This window comes from Erithacus rubecula (assembly GCF_903797595.1).
Source record: "Erithacus rubecula genome assembly, chromosome: 2".
In the NCBI taxonomy this organism is placed as follows: domain Eukaryota; kingdom Metazoa; phylum Chordata; class Aves; order Passeriformes; family Muscicapidae; genus Erithacus; species Erithacus rubecula.
In genome coordinates this window covers 21223626-21243930 of record NC_136685.1, presented here as the reverse complement: position 1 = coordinate 21243930, position 20305 = coordinate 21223626, and the positions used below count along the sequence as shown (strand labels likewise).

The window sequence follows — 20305 nt, the reverse complement described above, 5'->3', positions numbered from 1 at the left end:
AACAGAGGTTTGTTGACAGAATTTGCAGCACTCACTGCCTCACCTTGGCTGGTTAAATAGAAAATCTGTGTTGCATGTTGGGAGACAGACAACATCAATTAATTTGGGAATCTTTTTTTCCCCTCTCTGAAATAATCTAAATCATGAAAGCTTATGAACCTTTCTAAGCTCACATTAAAATTAGTATTTTCATCAAAAATATGTTAACTTTTCACAGGCTATAGGCGTGGAGCAAAAATGCTCACTGCTCCATTTAGGTCCACAAAGTACTGTACATTGAAATATATGTTACTTGAGGACTTGACTATGTTACTTGAGCTAGCAAGCCACTTATAATTCTTCTATAGCTGAAGCCTTTGAGATGGCAAATTCTTCTGCCCTTATATTGCTTTTTTTCCACAACCAGAGTGGTGAACATGTTACATGTCACCCTTGTTGAACTAAGAGCCTGCAAATGCTAACTAGACAAAAGTCTTTCTAGCTCCCATAGCTTCCAGAAGCCATATCTAAGAACAAATGGGGGACAAAGTTGAAAAAGGCACTGATGAATTCCTGTTATCACAAGAATTTCTAACAATGGCAACAGAACAAAGTATTGAACTAGGAGAGGAAAAAAAACAGTCAACATTCCTTAAAGAAACTCTAAGGACTTGGACTAAAGGTGCTTGAGAACTGCAAATCTTAGCACTGACCAGGGACAAGGAGAGTACAGAACCTTTTTTTCCTGACACTGTATCAATAAGGAATGTGAAGAAAAAGTTAGTGGCTAGAAATCTGCAGGACTTAACTATAGGTCCCAGTTCCTTTCATCTTCAATTATGGGCACAGACAAGAGGCTAGTATGTCATATTGAATTCCTATTAAAAATTTGCCTTGTGATTGTCTGTTAGCAAGACAACATTTCAAGTCTCTGGGGGCAATAGAGTGACACTTATGAAAGTACTAAGCACAAGAGAATAATTCTGGAAAGCTTGCAAGAGTCCACAGTCCAGTTTAGCTAAAAGCCACCACAGTGGCAGAAGTGAGGCAGTGCCTGCAACAGAGCAGAGAGCTTTTGTAATCTGGGGCTTTTTTTTGTAATTTGAATAAACAGCAAATCAAGGTGAAAGAAAGGACAAAATTAGAGAGAAAAAAAATAGGTTTTGAAATACTATTACCTTACTGCAATTAGTAATAAGGGTCTGCAGATATGATGGCAAGCTGGTGTTAGCTGAAGATAAGCCTCTATTAAATCATCAGCAGTGTATCTATTACTGAAGCAGATATTTTCCAAATTTAATCTGCCATTTCTCCTTTCTTTGTCTCTCAGTCCTTGCATTAAGCTTTATCTGTTCAGATTTAAAGATTTTTTTTTAATTCTTGAATGTATTTTGCTGCAACATAAAGAATATTGATTATATTTAACAAGCATTATGCGGAGTTTATCCACAAGATTTGTATTCAATATTTTTGCAACTTTAAAACTTAAAGAAGAGTAAGCTCATGTCTTACTATTTTAAAATTACTGTAATTTCCTTATGTGGCAGGTCTTAACTCAAAATCTGGTTTTATTTAGTAGCAACAATAATTTCAGAGAGTGGAAGCAATAGACAGAGTATCTGCATGTGAAGTCTTTCCAACAGTTTTTATTCACAAGTCGTCTGTACAGTTGTAGTATGTATCTTATTTTCTCACCCTCAATAAGATTGACTTTTTTCTTTTGTCTTTGTACCATACTTCTCAGCCTGGGTCAAACAGATTCATGTGTCAGGAGATGCCAGGAAAAAAAATATAGGAGAAAATAGTCTTCAGACTGCTAGATGTGTAAAATTTCTGTATGCTTGCATAAGGTACATGTGAATCTTTTTAAAGTCCACTACATTTTTAATAGTGACAAGAATATAAAAAAAAATTTAATTGTGCAATATATTTTCTTTCATGTTAGTATACTAAAATAGTCTTGATATGTTCCTGTCTTCCATGTTTAAATAAGTGTGCCTTTCTATATAAAGTGAGAAGTCAAATAGCTTCCTTATTCTCTATCAAATTCAATTTTAACTATCTCCATTGTCAGACCCAAACACCTCTGTCTTGGCAGGCTGACAGGATAGGACATCTGCAAGTGAGCCTTTTGACCTTTTGTCTCCAGTTATGCCAGCTAAATGAGGTAGCTTCTTTATTTATTGATAAATCTACTTAATATGCAGGAAATAACTGTTATTTAAAATTATTTTATAAATTTAGGTCGACTTCAAACTAGTTACACTACCCCCATTCTCATCTATCCATATGACTGCATAGAAACTACCCAATAGTTTATTTTTTCCACTAAGAATGTATCTCATTTTCAACCTGCTTGTAATTGTGATTTGTTCTCCTTTTTTTCCTAGCCTTGCTTTCAGCTGGTTGTATATTTCTTATGACCTAGTGTTTGCCTTCCAGTGTCTTCGTAGTGACTGCATTTTAATCTTAAGTTCTCAGATTGTAGCTGTAAAAACCTTCCAGTATCCTCTTAAAAGTTCTCCAGCTCTGGATCACTTAAGGAGTCCTGCTCTGCTTTTGCTTCTAATTCAAACACTCTAATTTGAACATGATGATCAGATCTGTGTGTGGGTCTTCACATAAGGTCATAATATTTTCTTGTACTTATCCCTTTGCTTGATAAGTACCTCTTTCAACACACAAATATTGCTGTTTTTACCCTTATGTCCCCAGGGCTTTCAAGGATAGGATGGACTATTTTTCTGTGAATCAGTGGGTCTTTTGTCAAATGGGATCCTCAAAAGTGGTCAGGTTAAAAATGATATTTTATTGGATTCGTTACCATACATGAGGTGATGAACTAGAGGTGGTCTTCCAATTACATTTTTGTTGTTGACAGTTTGGAAATCCATTCTTGTGGAAGGATAGCTGAGAAGACAGGAGTTCCCTCTTGGCTAGAAGGCCTTTCTGAGAATGCCAATACTGTGCCTGCTTCTGATGATTGCACTGGCAATCTGACAAAAAACTGGAAGATTGACCATAGAATGCACTAAACATTTGAGAGGCAATGGAAGGGCATTATTTTGATATTTTAAAAAAATTTACTAATTACTTTTGGTTTTTGATTGCTGGCAAAGTTTCTGTTTATAAATTTTGCACAGCCGCAAATACTTATAGCCTTGGCCTGGACTGTCATGCTCCACTTGTTCTCCTCTTTCAAGAGAGATCTGAAAACACAAAATATTGCTTGCTGATTTTAGTTCACCTAGGAAAGTGTGTAGTACATGTGAGGCAAAATAAGTATGAGGAAATAGAAAGTTTTAGCTCTAACTTCAGATTGCCTTTGCATTTGAGTTTCCTGGCATTGTTTGTATGATATTGACTTTTATGATCTTATAACCAACAGCAAGACCTTTATTACATAATAAAAGTGAACACACTAAAAATAAAATCCATCTATCTTTGGTTATTACCTGCAAAAGAAAATTAAAATATCAATCTTAATGCAAAAGATGTATTAAAGATGCTGTATATTCCTAAATGATTTTCATAGCTTTCAATCCAATACAATTTTGCACATCCTTAGAGATGGACAGGCTCAGTTGGGTGAATGTTTGTAAAACAAGAAAGCTGTATCTTTCAAAAGTGGTACAATTTAAGCATTTTATCTAACAAATATTTCAATGGATTTTAATGGTTTATGTGTGCACAAATTAGCATGTAACAGGAAAGAAATTTCTTCTGATCCTAGGAGTGTATCAAAATAAGATAGCAAAAATAAACATAGCAGCATTATTTCTGTCAGCCAATAAGACTTGGGTGGGTTTTTTGTTTTGTTTATTTGGATTATTTTAAGAAATTGCAACTAGGCCCAACAAAGACAGTCTGAACAAAAAGCTTGCCAGCAGATAAATAGAGGACCATATTGAATGCCTCAATAGGTATGTATCTGTGCCACGTAGACCCTTGAATATTGCATTTGACACCTTGTAGTATAAATATGGCTTAATTATCAGATATTCCATGAACTTGCACTTTGTATATTTTTGTTTCTATGAGTGAACTCTTCCTTTTCCTAGAGTAAATCTAGTGAAATCCATTAATTTTTTCATGAAATAATTTTTAAGAAGATTGTAAATTTGATGTTAAGTAACTTGCAGACTAAAGCTTTCAGAGTTTAGTTCTGTCTGTGTGGGTTTGTGTGTGTGCACATGTGCAAATGACAACCAATTTGGTACTACTCTTCTAGCAGTAGATCCTAATCAAGGTTATTTGTAACTGTGGTGTTGAGAAAAATTCCATCGTTTCATTTTGGAGTGAATAAAGGTGAAAATTCTGTGCATGGTTTACCCTTAGCGACTCCACGTTAGCTCTTCCAGTCTAATGTTGAACTGGAAAAGATACTCAGTTTGCTGAGTGTAGGGACTTCATTTCAATGCCCTTCTTGCAAGAAAATTTAACTTTTTAAATCTTGTATTTGGGAGCTTGTGTTCTTTTTTTATGAGTATATTAATTAACTTCCTCAAAAATTGTTTTCTTCTTCTGTAACTGTAAATACAGTTGAATGTATGTCTTCTATTTATGCATAAAATGGCAAAATGCAACTCTTACAATAGCCACAAGAACAGGGTATCATGAGCTGTGCCTCATACCTACTGAACACCTTGACATATTGCCTGAAACTTTCTGAAACCCTGATTTCTTCCACAGAGCTTCTGAAGTCCCTCCCAGTGTTGTAATTCCAAAGCTGTCATTGGTATCAAAGGACTATCTCACTTCCTTCTAATTCATGCTTCTTCCTTTGTGGTTTTGCCAGTGGCCACCAATTTAAGGCAATGTTAAAGAAAATACTAAGGGGACTGTAGTAGAGGGACAATGGAGCAGTAAAAAGTCAGTAGGTTTTTATTTGGCTAAACTTAAGTGCAACATGGAAAGCTTTTCCAGCTATTTCAGTAACAACGGGAAAAGTAATTATATCCTTGTAAAGTCATTCAAAGATATTGAAATAAATGAAGAAAAAACATTTAGTGAGTTCCTTTTCTTTCTTGTTTTCCCTTCTTATTTTTTTCCTAATTGGAATTAAACTGCTTTTTGAATTGCTGCTGTCCAGTTTCAACTACTGTGTGTGGCCTATATAAGCTCAGCAACTGGTTCATGGAAGGGTGAAACTGACATAATTTTAACTGACATAAACAGTTTGAGCTTTTTGCTGCTAAGGCCTCTAGGCGATCTTTGCAATCTAGTTGATGATTGTGACAACTGAGGAAAAAAAAAGAAATCTGGTATTTTTCCTGAATATTATTGTCAAATTGAGCCTCTGGATATTAACTTCAGCAAAGGTTGGGAAGTTAATTTTCATAGCTTTAGAACTGGGTTCAAATCCAGATGTCTTATTCATGTAACATTTAATAGGAATTGGGCTGCCAGAGACCTCAAACCCTTCAGGATTTATCAGAAAGTTGGTTTGTTTTTTTTTTTTTTTTTTTTTTTTTTAACTCAAACCAAAATAGTAAAAAAGATCTTACGAAATGATTACCCTGATGCCATGATGTTGCAGCAGCAGTGGCAATGCTTGAAGTGAACATTTGAAAAACTTTAGGCATTGCTTATTACATATTTAAAGACTCTTGCTTTCTAGTGTGGAGACCATAGTAAAAAAAAACTTGAGTGAAATAGTCCTTCAAAAGTTTATTCAGTCCAATGACAGCTTCCACTTATATTTTGGTTGTTTTTTTTTTTCATTATCAACCACTGCTGTCTAATTTTTTAGGCTGTCTAATTTTAATTCTGTTACGATAAATCAGTGAGATGTAGATGAAGTGTAATATATTAAAAAAGGAAATTCCTCCTACATGAAAGCAAAGGATTACTATGTTTAAGGTGCTGTCAATATTCTTTCAAGTGACCTGTGTTCCAGACAGAGTTTAACTTTAGAAAGAATCTTGAGAAAGCTGCGTAAAAAAACTGCTACATGCCATTTAAGAGTGTGAAATTTTAAAAATGAGTTTATTTAATAATCTATCATTGAAAATTCATATATCATAAAGCTGACATATTTTTGCTGGTTTTTATAGTCCTGCTATGTTGTAGCCTTTTGCTTCTGTCTTGTAATAAATATTAGCATTGCATTTTAACTTATAGATTGCAATGTTTTGAATGCTTTTCTGAAAAAAAAAAAAATATAGCATGCCTAGTTACTTTGAATAGGAAGTTAAACCTTTGGCATTTTAGATTTTTTTTTTCCATTATGGATTTTGATCATGGGCATTTGTTAAAAATCTTTTGTCCAGGAAAATAGCAGTAATGTATGAGAAGGGCCTGTCTTTAGCTTAATTTAATTACTAAATCTTAATTAAGAGGCAGTTCTACAGACTGATCTGTGCTAGGAAGTGAAGTCTATACAAGTTTTAAGTCTGTCTGAATAGTGAAGATAGACACTCCAGTTGAGAAGGAAATTGGAGAAAGACATCCTTAACTATCCCACTGTGCATATTTTTGCTAAGACTGAATACCAAGAGTACACAAATTTTTCTTCAAACACTGTAATTATCTTTTTTTTTTTTCCAAAATTGGAAAGGGCTTGGATGGAAACAAAAGGGGTGTGAAACATGGTGAGAGCACTCTAATGTTAGTTCTATATAAAAAACCCTTAAGTGCTTCAGTGTAGTATAGTTTATAATAGTTCTCAATGCACAGTGAACATCAAATTATTTAACGAATCAAGAGCCTGTGACTGCATTCCTATTGACAGTAGATCTCAGTAACTCTGCAGACAAATATGGGTCTTTTACTGAAAATTTGGCAATGAATTTATAGCTTGATGGATGCATATGATAACTTCGGTCAGCTAGAATCCTCATAATTCAAAGATTAAACTGTTAAACTATTTTGTTCACTGTTAGGAACCTTCAAAGGCTAATTCATCTTGTGTCTAGACTGGAAATAGTAAAGTCTGTGGAGATGAAACTGTGTCTATCTCAATATCCTTCAGTCAAAGTTTTAGAAAAACACATAAATAATGTAGTTGAATGCTTGATCTTGAAAAGTGGTGAAGTCCTGTGAACTATTGCATGTATTATTGAGTATGGCTGTCATTCTCAGATCACTCATAATTCACTGGGTTGCAGGAGGTTGTGGTAAAGTGTGTGCCAATTTCAGGATGCCAGGTACCATTTTCTCTGGAGTTTTTTGACAGAGGTAGTAGTAAGAAGATGCAGGTAAATATCATATTATAGGAGATTTTACTGAAATACAAGACTGACTTTCTGCAATACAGTTTCAACAGTTAGCCTGTGACAGTTGTTATTTATATAGCAGATGTAGATTTTTCTGGGATGTGTTTCCTTGGGAATGCAGTTTATCAGAATTCACAGCAGCTTTGAATCATGCAACTATTTTTTTCTGATAGAATACGCTTTCATAAAAATAAAAGCTGGCTTTTGGATTGTATAAATTTTTCCTGCATCCATCAGATCTTTTCATGAAACGACTTCAATTTACAGTTCTTTGTAAAAATGTTTTGGTTAGAAAATAACGAAAAAAAAAAGAAATTTGTCTCAAAGACAAGTATTGTCCTGTACCAAAGGAGGTAATAAATTATTTATTTGACTTGTACTGAACAAATGCCTGTGTTAACTATCATGACTAAGGCAGCAAAAAGGGGAAGTTTGAAGATAGAGAGGTAGAATTTTCTGTAGTGCTAAAAACATGCAATAAAATACAGCAATATATGCTGTAACTTGAAAGAGAAAGCACTTTTCAGCTCTTTGAAATATAAATCGGTATCTTTATTGCAATTATTCTCATATCCTTATTTTAAATGTAATCTTTCTCTTGTATGAATCAAGCAGTGACTTTTACAATATGTGAACACATCCAAGGAAATACCCTATTCTGTTAAATCTGCTGAAACAGTACATAATAAGCCAAGTATCATAATATTGGCTTCTGCCTTAGCTATTTACAAACTACCTTAATTAGTTTGTTTAATTCAAGAATTCTTATATCTTTTGATCTGCAACGAGTAGAACGTGTCTAAGTCATCATTCATTAGAGTCTCAGGTGATTTTTGTTTCTTTACTAATATTTATAGAATATTTTGATATATTTTATAATAAAATTGTTGCAAATGAAAGTGTTATCTCTTCTATTTTTTTGTCTTTGTTTCTTACTTTTTCAAAAATTTTTAATATAACTTGGTTTTGTAAATCAAGCGTAATTACTATAATTTAAAGGCTACTGTGACTGAGTAATGAATTAAGGCTGTGCATTCACTAATTGAATTTATGTGGTATAATGGAGCATAATAAATATTGATATATTGATATAACGCTTCAGAACATTCTGCAGATATGCTTGTATTGAGTAATTAATCCTCTCAACATGCAGGTTAGAGGTGTTCATGGTTATGTTTATTCTGCAGATGGGTAGAGTAAGGAAGAACAAGTGTGGGGTGAAAGAATATGTTCATCTAACATGTGGCTTCTGAAATGATGCCTGTATTATATGTGAGCTTTTAGACCACCATGTCTTTGATGCACATGTTTATCTTCTGTCCTCTGTTCATGACACATTTTAGCTCCTAGCACTTATTTGTTTTTCTGTAAGGAAATAGAATAATTTTAGTTTGTACTTGTTCAATGAAATGAATGGTGTGCCATTAAAAACTTTCAAAGAAGATTTTAATAAATAAAACTAATTCAATTTTCCTTCTCCCCTACACACATTTTTTTTTTTTTTGTAGTAGGAGTATCATCTTTAAGATGATAACTTGTTCAGACTACCTCTTTCAAATAACTAATAATTACAAATGGTAGTTAGTTTCTTTAATAAAAAAAGTTTTAATTTATATTTACCCAATGTCACTGCTAAGTTTCCTTCATATTTTGTTGCTTTTAATAAATATGAACCTGAACTAATGTGAAAACCAAGGAGAAAATAAAAGATTTTTTATATACTTCAGGATTTAATTTACTCAGAGAACATTTAATTATTGGATTCTTTTAAACTGCTATTTCACTACCTAAATGAAAACTGTACATAAAGTGCTTTCTGCTGCCTTTACCCATAAGGTAAAATTAAATCAAAAAGTTCTTTCACTCAATTCAAAGAAAAGCAGCAAGATATGTAGGATACTTTGCTTGACAATAGGCCTGTAAAGAACTGCATTTGAAAGACTCTTAAATCAAGAACTGAGTTTGAAATTAGCTTTGAAAATTATGAGGTCATTTCAGTTTTCAATAGTTTTGCTGAAATAGGTTCCATAAACTAATCTCAAAATATTTGTACGAGGAATCATGTCTAAGGAAAAAAGAAAAAAAAAATTGTAATTTTTGGACAAGTAGTATTATTTCATTCTGCAAATCTTAACTGTAATGTATTTAATTCTTTCTTTTGGCAGTATTACCTAGTCATACATGTGGCAACCCAGGAGAAATACCTAAAGGAGTACTTCATGGAACCAGATTCAACATCGGAGATAAAATCCGATATAGCTGTATCTCTGGATACATCCTAGAAGGCCATGCCATGTTGACATGTATTGTGAGTCCTGGGAATGGTGCATCGTGGGATTTCCCAGTTCCTTTTTGCAGAGGTAAGCAAGGAAGATATTTAATATATTTTAAATATGAAAAGTAGATTAGATAAATTTATTTTGAGGTTCTTTTTGTCCCTAAATTCAAGTGTGTTAAGGTACTATCTAAATATTGTCACCATTTAAAGCTGTAACAAGTCAAGCAGTGACACTCCAGAGTTTGCATTCAGAGACAGGTAATATCTGCTTGTTTTCTCCTTTCTATTTACATGGGGCATGGCTATATCAATTTCATGACAGGATCTGGACTGGAAAAAATCTTCAGTGATGTAAACTTTGAAGTTATATATGCTCTGAGCAGGAGTAGGACTCAAATGGACTGAACCACCCTTCAAAGTTGTGTCAGATTGCTCAGGGTTTTGCCTAGTCGAAAGTTTAATATCCCTATGAGATATTAAATTCTAGTCTCTCTGGAAACTTGTTATAGTTCCCAGCTACCCTCATTCTTGCATCCAATTTAAATTAGAATTTTACAGTTTACATCTACTTCCTCTTCTCCTGTTGTGGGTCTATGAAAAGATTTTGTTTCCATTCTGGCTTTTTCCTAAACTAAACAGTACTGTTGAATTTTCACATACCCTCAACTTTTCCAGTCTGAAAAATCCTTTTCCTTCATCGTCTTGTCTTACACAATGTGTTCTTCAGCATCTTGAAATTTTAGTGGGCATTCTCTGGGCTTGTTCTAGTCTGTCAGTGTCTCTTTTGTGCTGAAGGACCCTACATTGGACAAAGCATTCTAGACAGGGCCTCCTAAATGTCAAGCAGATGATTTCTCCCTTTAGCTGCTGGCTGTGCTCTTTCATGCACCCCACAGGAGGCAAGCTTTCAATGCTGCAGAGGTGCACCATACAATCAGCTTGTGGTTCACCAGGACTTCGGGTCCTTTTGTCAGAGATGCCACCCAGCAAATAATTTTTGCATGGATGCAGGATGATCCATTCCAGGTATAAGACTTTGCATTTCTGTTTTGGAATTTCATCAGATATCTGTTATTCTTCCAGCTTGTTAAATCTTGACATAAAAGTCTGTCTGAATGGCAGTCCTTTCCTTCAAGACCTCAGCCTATGACATGCTGTTTATCACTTCACAAATAAGTTGAAAACTGTTCTGCTGAAGTCCAAGGTGTTGATTCTATAAATTGGTCAACTAATGGTCATTGTGACCACAGCTGCTGTTAAATATGATTTATCAGAATGTTTTTTTGTTCTTACATTAAGTTAGCCTGTCCAGTACCTACATTAAAAAAATTGTGACATCAGATATCTAGTACATTGCTTGCCCTCTGCTATGTTGCCATCCCCAGAGATGCTGGGGTAGTTCAAGTCTCTGATGATTACCAGACCTTGTGTCTGAAAAACTTTTAGCACTTCAACAGTTTTGATCACTACTCAATCAGATAGCCTGTAGCAGGTATTCACAATAATGACCTCCCTCTTGGCTTTCCCTTCTCATTCTAGCCTGCAGGAGTTCAAGAGCTTATTGACTACAGTGCAGCAGAGAGAGCTCTGTTAATTCAAGATCCTATTTCATCTAAGCTGCAGCCTCTCTTTTTTCCCCCTGCATTTCCTAAGAGTCTGTGTCTATCCACTAGAGCCCTTCATTCAGGTGAACTGTCCCACCACAGTTCTGTGACTGTACATGCAGTTTCAGTTTGTCCAGTGTGCATCCTGTTGAGCACATTTACAGCCACTGCAAATGGCTTCTTGTTGCTTTGTGAGAGGGAGGGAGACACACATTCATTGTCTTGTATGAGGAATGCCTGGGGGTGTTTAGCCTGGAGAAAAGGAGACTCAGGGTGATCTTATCACTCTCCACAGCTCCCTGCAAGGTGGTTGTAGCCAGGTGGAGTTGGTCTCTTTTACCAGGCAGCATCTAACAGAATGAGAGGACACAGTCTCAAGCTGCATCAGGGGAGGTACAGGCTGGATATTAGGAAAACGTTTTTCATGGAAACAGTGATAAAGTACTGGAATGGTCTGCCCAGGGAGGTGGTGGAGTCATCATCCCTGGATGTGTTTTAAAAAAGACTGGATGTGGCACTGGGTGCCATGGTTTAGTTGAGGTGTTAGGACACGAGTTGGACTCGATCTTGAAGGTCTCTTGCAACCTAGTGATTCTGTCATTCTGTGAATTCTGTTCCCATACCTTCTCCCCTGGGCCTGTTCTCCCATTTGCCTTTATATTTTGGCATTTGTCCATAACAAACTTAGTTTAGAGCTCTCTTTACTAGATCAGCAGAACTCCCGCCCTGCTCAGCCTGGCAGATCCTGTGTCTCCTGTCCTGTCCTCATTCCTTGAAGGGGACCCTGTGGTCAAAGAGGTCAAAGCTCTGCTGTCCAGCACCAGCTCCTTAGTAAAGAGCTGTTCTGCTGGAATCTGACACTCCTACCTCAGTGTTTCCCCTTGTACTAAGGAGAACCCCTCTGGTCTCCTGTGCTCCTCAGCCTGTGCTCATGCCATGTGGACTCCCTTTACTCCCACTCCCTTGGTAGTATTTTTGCTACCTATGTGGATGATCAACAAAGGGCGCTTGTTTTATCAAGTAATGGTTACTTGTGACTGAGGCCTCTTGCAGCAGCAAAGAAATATTTTATACTCATTTTGTGCTCCAAAACAAATGCAAAGGTTAATAATAAAAACAACCCAACAAATATTTTGGCCAGGTCCATTTTTTTTATTTAAATCAGTTCTCTATTTGATTTCAGTCAGTTCTCAATGCAGATTTCTTTTGCTAGTGCTTCAAAACAGAAAGAAACAAAAATTTTCTGACTATTCAGTGTCTGATTTTAGATGTTTGCTTTTGACTTTCTTGTCCTTTTAGTGAGAGGTAGCAAACAAGTGTCTGAAAAATATACATAAGTTCATGGTATCATCAGTGTTTACTATATATTTATTATATTTCTCTTGATAATGCCTGTTTTTGCAGTGTTTGCCTGTATACAAATACCTTTCACAGGACTGAAATTCTGTCCATAATTTGTAACTCTGTGAATTTAACCTTTTTAATAAAAAATCAGGTGTGGCCCCAAATATCCCACAGACCTTACATAAAATTCAAAGAATTCTGTGTACATTCTGACAAGAAATAAGAATCATAACAGAAAAGTTAACTCTTAATGATTTATGTGAGCTGAGCCATTGCCTCAGTGAATTTTTAGAATTGATGTGGAATGTGGATTTGATGAGAGATTTTAGACATTCCTTATTTTATTTCGTTTTATCAGTCTGGAACATATGCCACGAGGTAGCCCTTTCCATTCACTACAACTTCAAGCAAGACATGTTGCCCTATTGTTTCTCTAAGAACCTTGATCTTTTCCATGAACATATCTTTTGTTACAGTTCTGTTTCCAGATGGTATTGTTCTTTCTTGTCATCATAAACTAATTTCATGGCACATATTCAAGATAACATAACAGAGTTAAATAAAACTGAAGCTTATATAGTAAAAAATTGTAACAGCCTTGTTGTCTGTAGTATGTTTCCCCAGTTTTGCTGATGCTGAAAAATTACTTTCTGCAGTTTTGTTGCATAATAATTCCAGAAAAATTAGGAAGCTGGTGTCCCATAATTTATGCAATGTCTAACTGTATAAATGATGGTTTTGTTAGAAAAATTCCTAGTGGATTACTATGTCTCCCAGATGTAGACGGCATAAACTTGTATTTACCATTTTGTTATTCTGGCCTGCTGCACAGTTTCCTTTTTAAAGTATAGCCATAGAGAAGCTGATGGAACTGGACTGTGCAGAAGTCTCATTGCTAGCTTTGAATGCACACTGAACAGAAATCAAATGAGTCAAAGCCATTTTTAGAAAGTTTAGATAATTTTACTGTCAAGACATTTGCTTTTTAAATCCACCCCCCCCACAACCCCATTTTCTTTTAATAAAATAACTGGATTCCCCAATAAAGAAACTATCCCCAGAGAAAATTCAAAGGTAAATCCTGAAAGATGAGGCAACTATTAAAACCCAGTCCTGTTTGTCCACAAGGTAAATTAGAGCAACTTTGGACTTTTCAATTCTTGTAAGAGAGCCAGGAAATTTACCATGGGTTTCTGCAAAAAAAATTTATATGTGTATACAAATATACCTGTATGTATACAAAAGTACAATTTTAAAGAATATTAAGTGAGAATCAATGCCCCACCTATATCCTGTTAAACTGTTTTTACCTGAGAATTAAAAAGTTCTTTGTCTCAATTTCAGCTACCATAATAGTGTCACCCAAAACATTTGCCTTCTTTGTCTTGAGGTTGAAATATTGTGCAGTACAATTCTGAAACATTTTGAAAGTTAATTTCATTCTCTTCTGTAGTTCTACTAATAGCTGATTTATGATATGTGACTACTTCTAAATGAACTTTGTATAATTAGGTTCTCAATTCTCAGTAATTTTGAGAATCCCTAGTTGATTATAGTTGCATGAGTCAAGATTTTTATGAAGCTAACATTAGGAATACAAATTGGATTAGTGATATTACAATGGTAAGCTTTTTCTCACAATAAAAATAGCTGTGAAGGGAAGAACATGTCATATATTATCATTAAAAACACATCCATCTATTGGAGGAAAAATAAAGAAGACAAAGTAAAAAAGATCCCATTTCAGAAAAGTCCAAAAGGAACAAGTAATAATTAATCAGGTTTCAGATATAAGAATTGCTGTTGGAGAAATATAGTGGTTAAAATATATATTTTTACATACACACATACATTTATATATATATATAAAATCAATGAAGATATTTCCCGTTAAAGGATGAAAGGAGTAAAATAAGCTTAGAGTAAAATAAGGTGAATAGAGAAATCCAGAGCTGATGTTTCTGGAAAAGGATAACAAAGGGATATTGTTGGTTTTGTTGTTATCCATACCTTCTGAGGTAGCAAGAAATTCTGTTATTTCTTCTCAGCCTCTGATGTTTAGACAAGTGCTGTTCTATAAGTTTAAGGAGGAGAAAAAGATGTCCTGATCCCATATTATCCATATTTACAATTAAAAGAAAAATTAAAAAGGAAAATAAAAATAACATTTTCCAATAATTTGGCTTATTGATGTTACATTACATGATAAAAGGAGACTATTTTCCTTATATCCACCCTATAGCTTCTAATTTTTAGAGTAACATAGCAGATTACTATCTGATCAATTTTGTTCACCTCCAGAATAATCTGATTTAGTGCTTAATTTCTTACATAGTAGTTGCAGGACTAGTAGATCACACTCAAGAGATTTAAGGACATAGATACATGTAGTTTTATTTAAGTGTGTGTGTATATTTACACACACATATATCTGTTTATATATTCTGGTTCTAGCATGTATTATTAGGTATGGAGGGACCTGATTAAAAAAAATGAAATTATGCCAGGTCAAAGCTTGATCTGTGAAATAAACTGGGAACAAGTGAAAAAATGAGATGACTAGCACAATGAAAACATAGCAGAGCTATCTAGAATGATGCAGTAAAGTCAAAGAATGGGAAACAAAACTTTAGCCTGACCACATACAATATAGCGAAGTTAGGATCAGACAAAGATTCATTTATTAAAATTGAAAAAAAAAAAAAAAAAAAAAAAACCCTCAGTCATAAAAAGATGAAGGATTTGATATTTGATGAATGCCCATAGAATTCTGAGAATAATTGTATTAAATTTCCTAATTATTAAAATAAAAGTGAAATTTTCAATCATTAATCTCATTTGATCTCAAAGAACTCAGTCTTTTCTCTTTTTGCTTTAAAATTAAGACTTCACTCTTCATTTGTTGTAGACTGTCACTTTGAGGGATCAACATCAGGTTCAAAAACATATTCTCAAGTAAAGGACAATCATATCACTGATAGACAGTTTAGGACCCTTAACTGAAAAAGAAGATAATATTTACAAGATATCCTGAAGACTTTTGTTTTTGAGAGAAAGAGTCTGAGATTACTGCTGATTAATTTTTGAACTTCTTAATTTAACTCTCTTTTCTTAAAACCATGTTTTTGCATAAAAAATGTGTTAGAGTTGATGTTTTAAGTTTGCTCAAGTACAAACTGTCAATTCATGAATGAAACTTTCTTCCAGGGTAGCAAATAATTAGTCCACTACTATTTCTGTATTATTTGAAGTATGTAACTTTTTTGACTAATGGGTCAGATATCCTGTCCCAAGTGGATGGAGAGGAAATAGGTCTTTATGATATAAAAAAAAGATATGATAGAATAAATAATTAAAGCTTACTAAATAAAGCAAAACATTTAAAAAATAAAAACAACCAGTGCAAGATTATCCATCTGAGTCCAGTATTCTCAGGACCCATAACTGTGGAATGACCCCACTGGGGTCTACTTAGATCAAGCTCACTGGAATCTCAAAGCTAAAATGTTCAAAGTAATGCTGCAGCTGAAATGGTTGCCCGCAGGTCTCTAAACAAATTGCAATAATTTTTGTGTTTCTATTTTGTACATACTATTAGCTTCATCTGAGAAATATGATTATTTAATATATGTAAAATAGATTCTGTTTTGCTAAACCACAATAATTTCTGAAATTTTAACAAAACCTCCCTCCTCAAAATTCTACTTAGAGAGCAATCCAAATTATTTTGAAGTGCCCTTTGACAACCATGTAGAGAGAAATAAAATTAATCTTAGATGCATGCTCTAATGAGTATTTAATTCATGTGAAGTTGATCAACAGCAAGAAAAGAAATTGAGAAAGGGAGGCAAACTGATTAGAGCACTTAGCTGAGATGCAGTACATCTGAATTCAAGCGATGATAGAAAAAACCCAAGCACTTTCTGGCGAGTTTTTATTTTTTATAACACAGAAAAGCAGAGGTGTTGGTTTTTACCTGTTCAAAATAAAATCTGCAAAAACCTAAAATAATAAAGAAGATAAGGTAGTAGAGGTGTGTATTTTGGTTAAATAGCTGTCTGCCTCATTGAATTAAATTAGATAAATGAGCTATCAGATGAATGCATAATGCTACACCATTGTAACACTTTTTGATGTGTTTGGTCATTCTGAATCTTCAGTTGAGCAGCTTGACAGTTGGCACTGGCATGCTAAAATATATTTTTAAACTTTTCATTTATATACTATGGCTTGTTTTTGTTTTTTTGTCAGTAAGGCATTTTAAAATGGTAATTTTAAAGACCTATTTTAAGAAAGCAATTACCAAACTCTTCGTACTAACCTTTTTGAAAATATACAGAGCATGTGTTTGTGAAAGTAATCATTCATCATTATTTCACAGATGTGTTCTCTGCACTGAAGATTTTTTTTTAATGAAGTACAATTATCTACTTTCTCACAAACAAACCACAGAAAAATGCCATTTAATATAGAATTGAATAAATCTTAGAGTTATAGAATGTCTCAGTGAAAGGGAAGCCAAAAGGATCTTTGACTCCAGCTCCTTAAATGCCTGAAATTAAACCACATGAGTAAGAAAGAGCAACATTGTATTTCTCCTTGAACTCCAACTTCCCTGTGCCATGACCATTTCCCTGGGACTGGCTGGAAGAACCTTTTCCTACTGTCCAGTCTGAGCTTCCTCTGACACAGCTTCATTCTGTTCCCTTGTGTCCTGTTGATGGTCACCAGGCAGAGGTCAGATCTCCCTCTCTGCTGCCTGTCTGGAGAGTGTCATGAGGCATCCCTCACCCTTCTCCAGGCTGGACAAGCCAAGTGGCCTCAGCCACTGCTCCTAAATCTCACCCTCAAGACCTCCTCTGCACACACTCTAATAATGTGATGTCCTTCATATATTGAGACCTGCAGAGCTGCACACAGTTCCTGAGGTGGGGCATTCCAGAGCTATGCAGAGTGGGACAGGCACCCCTGCCTGGCTGGTGATGCTGTGCCTGATGTCCCCAGGACAGGGCTGGCTCTCCTGGCTGACAGGGCACTGCTGGACCACATTCAACTTCCCATCAACCCAAACCCCCAGATATCTCTACATGGATGTGCTCTGCAGCCTCAATAAAGAAAGAACTTTTTCAGAGGAGATTTAATAAGGCTTGCAAAATAATTTAGGTCCATGGTTCATTTAGAATCCTCTAAAGCTGCAATTTTCTTTATTTGATAAGACCTATAAAATGTTCCTCAAAATGACAATATGTCATTTGATGACGATTCATAAAATATCACTCAAGTTTTTAATTGCACCTATGCTATTGCTAGTGATAGATAAGGAAATGACGACTAATAACACAAGAAAAAACTTTATTACTATGAATTTTGTACTTTAAATCATCGCTATGTTTTTATCACTTATGTTCCAAGGGTAGTGTAGTAATGTGATTTATCATGTGAAAAGCTTTCAATATAAACTTCAAGTGAAAAGTCAATTCAAATATTTAAATTCAAATTCTAAATTAATATTGAAAGGTTCTAAGTAAATTTTGAAAAGTTAGGTTAGTATTGAAGTTTTTTGCTTTATTTTGTTTTGTTTTTATAATGCAATAAATGGGGTTTTTTTATACCTAAACATTTTATTATGTGATCTATTAAAAAAGGTATATAGAATACAGAACATTGCACTCTGGAAAGCATTTGTGTGGTAAGGAAAGTCCAAATGTAAAAATGATTGAATGTTCAAAGATACCTAAAACAATTCAAAGGAAGTTTTCTAAGATACTGATTTTATTCTTACTTCATCCTTGGCTGCCTGCTCATCAAGGCTTGCATCTCACTTGTTGTAACAAGATTCATTTATGCAAAACACAACTTAGTAAAATTTTCAGATTATTATTTTTGATGAAATTACTCTTTCTATCTTGAATAAAAATGGAGGGTTTTTCACTGACTTCCACAGTGGTACTTTTGATTTTTTGCATGCATTAACTTGATGGATATGTTTATCTGTTTTATCTCAGCTACACATCTATACTGTATACATATTTTTTTGTCAAGTGGTGCCAGCCATATGTTTTTGCATGTGTTCTTTATATGAGATGCATATTCTCTAAATTCAGAGCACTTAATTCCTGACTACTGAGAGTTCCAAATGTTTGTAGCTTTATACTTCAAGTAGTCATTTATGCTGATACAAACAGCACTTTGTGCAGTTGCTTACAACTTGAAAATAACCATAAGTGTTTGGAATTAATTACTTGCACATTTTAAAATGCAATTTGTAAATCACATAGAGTTTGAATTCATGAAGCCTCAGGCACTATCTGCTATCAAATTGCTGCAAGCACATTGATGCACTAAGATTCTTGAGCATCAACTCTCTCAAACTAACTCTCAGAGGCATGATATAAGAAGGCCATGGCCAAAAATGATGATCACTCCAAGGAGGGCAACTCTCTCTGGGACCAGCTGTGTAAGACCAGAGAGTTGTGTCCTGCCCTCTGAGCAGTGTAGCCACATCCTGCCTGCCTGCACTCCCTTCAACAATGGATTATGCTTTGCTATTCAACAGTCTGGTTGCCTTAGCCTGTGTGCTATTTGTGATGAAGGAAATTCTCAGAGCATATCCACATCTGTCACAGAGAAAATATTGTCTGGTTCAGGCTGGTTTCTGTGTCTTACCTAGCTGACTAATGTTCTTTTTCCATTTCTGTATTAGCTTGACTTCTTGCAAACCTCTTCAGAATAGCTGTGAATAGATTAAAGGCCTATGCATCCCTTTGGGCAATAGCTGTAGTAGTCTGAGCTCCTTTGGTTCTCATTGGTCATGCACAGTGTATAAATTTAGATTTTTGCATGTAGTTGCCAGAAATAATAAACTACATTTCAGCAGTAAAATTCTGAGATTTAGAGCTCAAAGATTATTCAAGGGCTCTGTAGCAGGAACAGTGAGGGTTTTTGTATTTACCACTGGTATGCTACTTAATGTCAGTAAAACACAGTGAGAGATGGTATAATTGAGGATGTTGTCATAAAAAAAAAATTAACAGCAGCAGCTATACCAAAGAGATATGGCAGACTTTGGATTTTGCTCATCTTGCTGGTTACCCTGCATGGGAAAAGTCTGCTCGCTGGCTTTCAAGAATACAGGTGGAACTGTTATGTGTTTGAAACTTAAAAGTAAAGGTACAGGATGTATGAAGTTAATTTGTATTTCTTTTTTGGGTTGGATAATGATCTGAAATGAAGTGCTAGAAAGTTATTTGAAGAAGAAAAAAGCAACACAAATAAAAAAGCAAAACTACAACAGCAAGACCAAAACACACACACAGACAGACAAACACTGGGGGAATAGAGTCATTTTAGATATCATTGAGTAACAAAAGTCAATTCTCCTTTCTGATTTATTATAGATTTACAATAGTTTTCAAATTATTTTAATCTTAGAATGTATTATGCACCAGAAAATTTTACTCAGATTCTCAGCTTTATCCATGGTTCTTTAATTTTCACTTCCTTTCCCCCTTTCTTTCCTCAGGGGCACAATGGCCCTTTCAATATGCACTGTATAAAAAAGCCAGAAATTGAGGAAGGAATCACAGAAATGGCCTAATATTACCAACAAAAAGAAATCTTTTAGGAAATTCAATCGATTCTAGCTCTATTCTTTCTTTTTAAAAAAGAACAAACACTTTTAAATATCTGGCTCTAGAAAGTAAGCTGTGAAATTTATTGAAAAGGCATGACCTCCTCTGAAAAATTTGTATGCCAAGAAATTAAATCAGTAAAGCTTTGGTAGACAAGGTTATGTTACATTTGTGTATATCAAAATGTGTCTTGTATGTAGAATCATAGAGGTGGATACCTGTTTGAGCCATTCAGAAGCTTTCTCTCTTTTT

At 34.7% G+C, this 20305-nt stretch overlaps 1 protein-coding gene across 1 annotated transcript in view; it reads left to right on the top strand.

The window, feature by feature from the left end:
• The window catches only part of CSMD1 (CUB and Sushi multiple domains 1), a 1041152-nt gene that overhangs the window by 526606 nt on the left and 494241 nt on the right, over positions 1–20305 (top strand). The window contains 1 exon segment of the mRNA XM_079329059.1: positions 9362–9556. Within this exon segment, the coding sequence (XP_079185185.1) occupies positions 9362–9556 (195 nt within the window).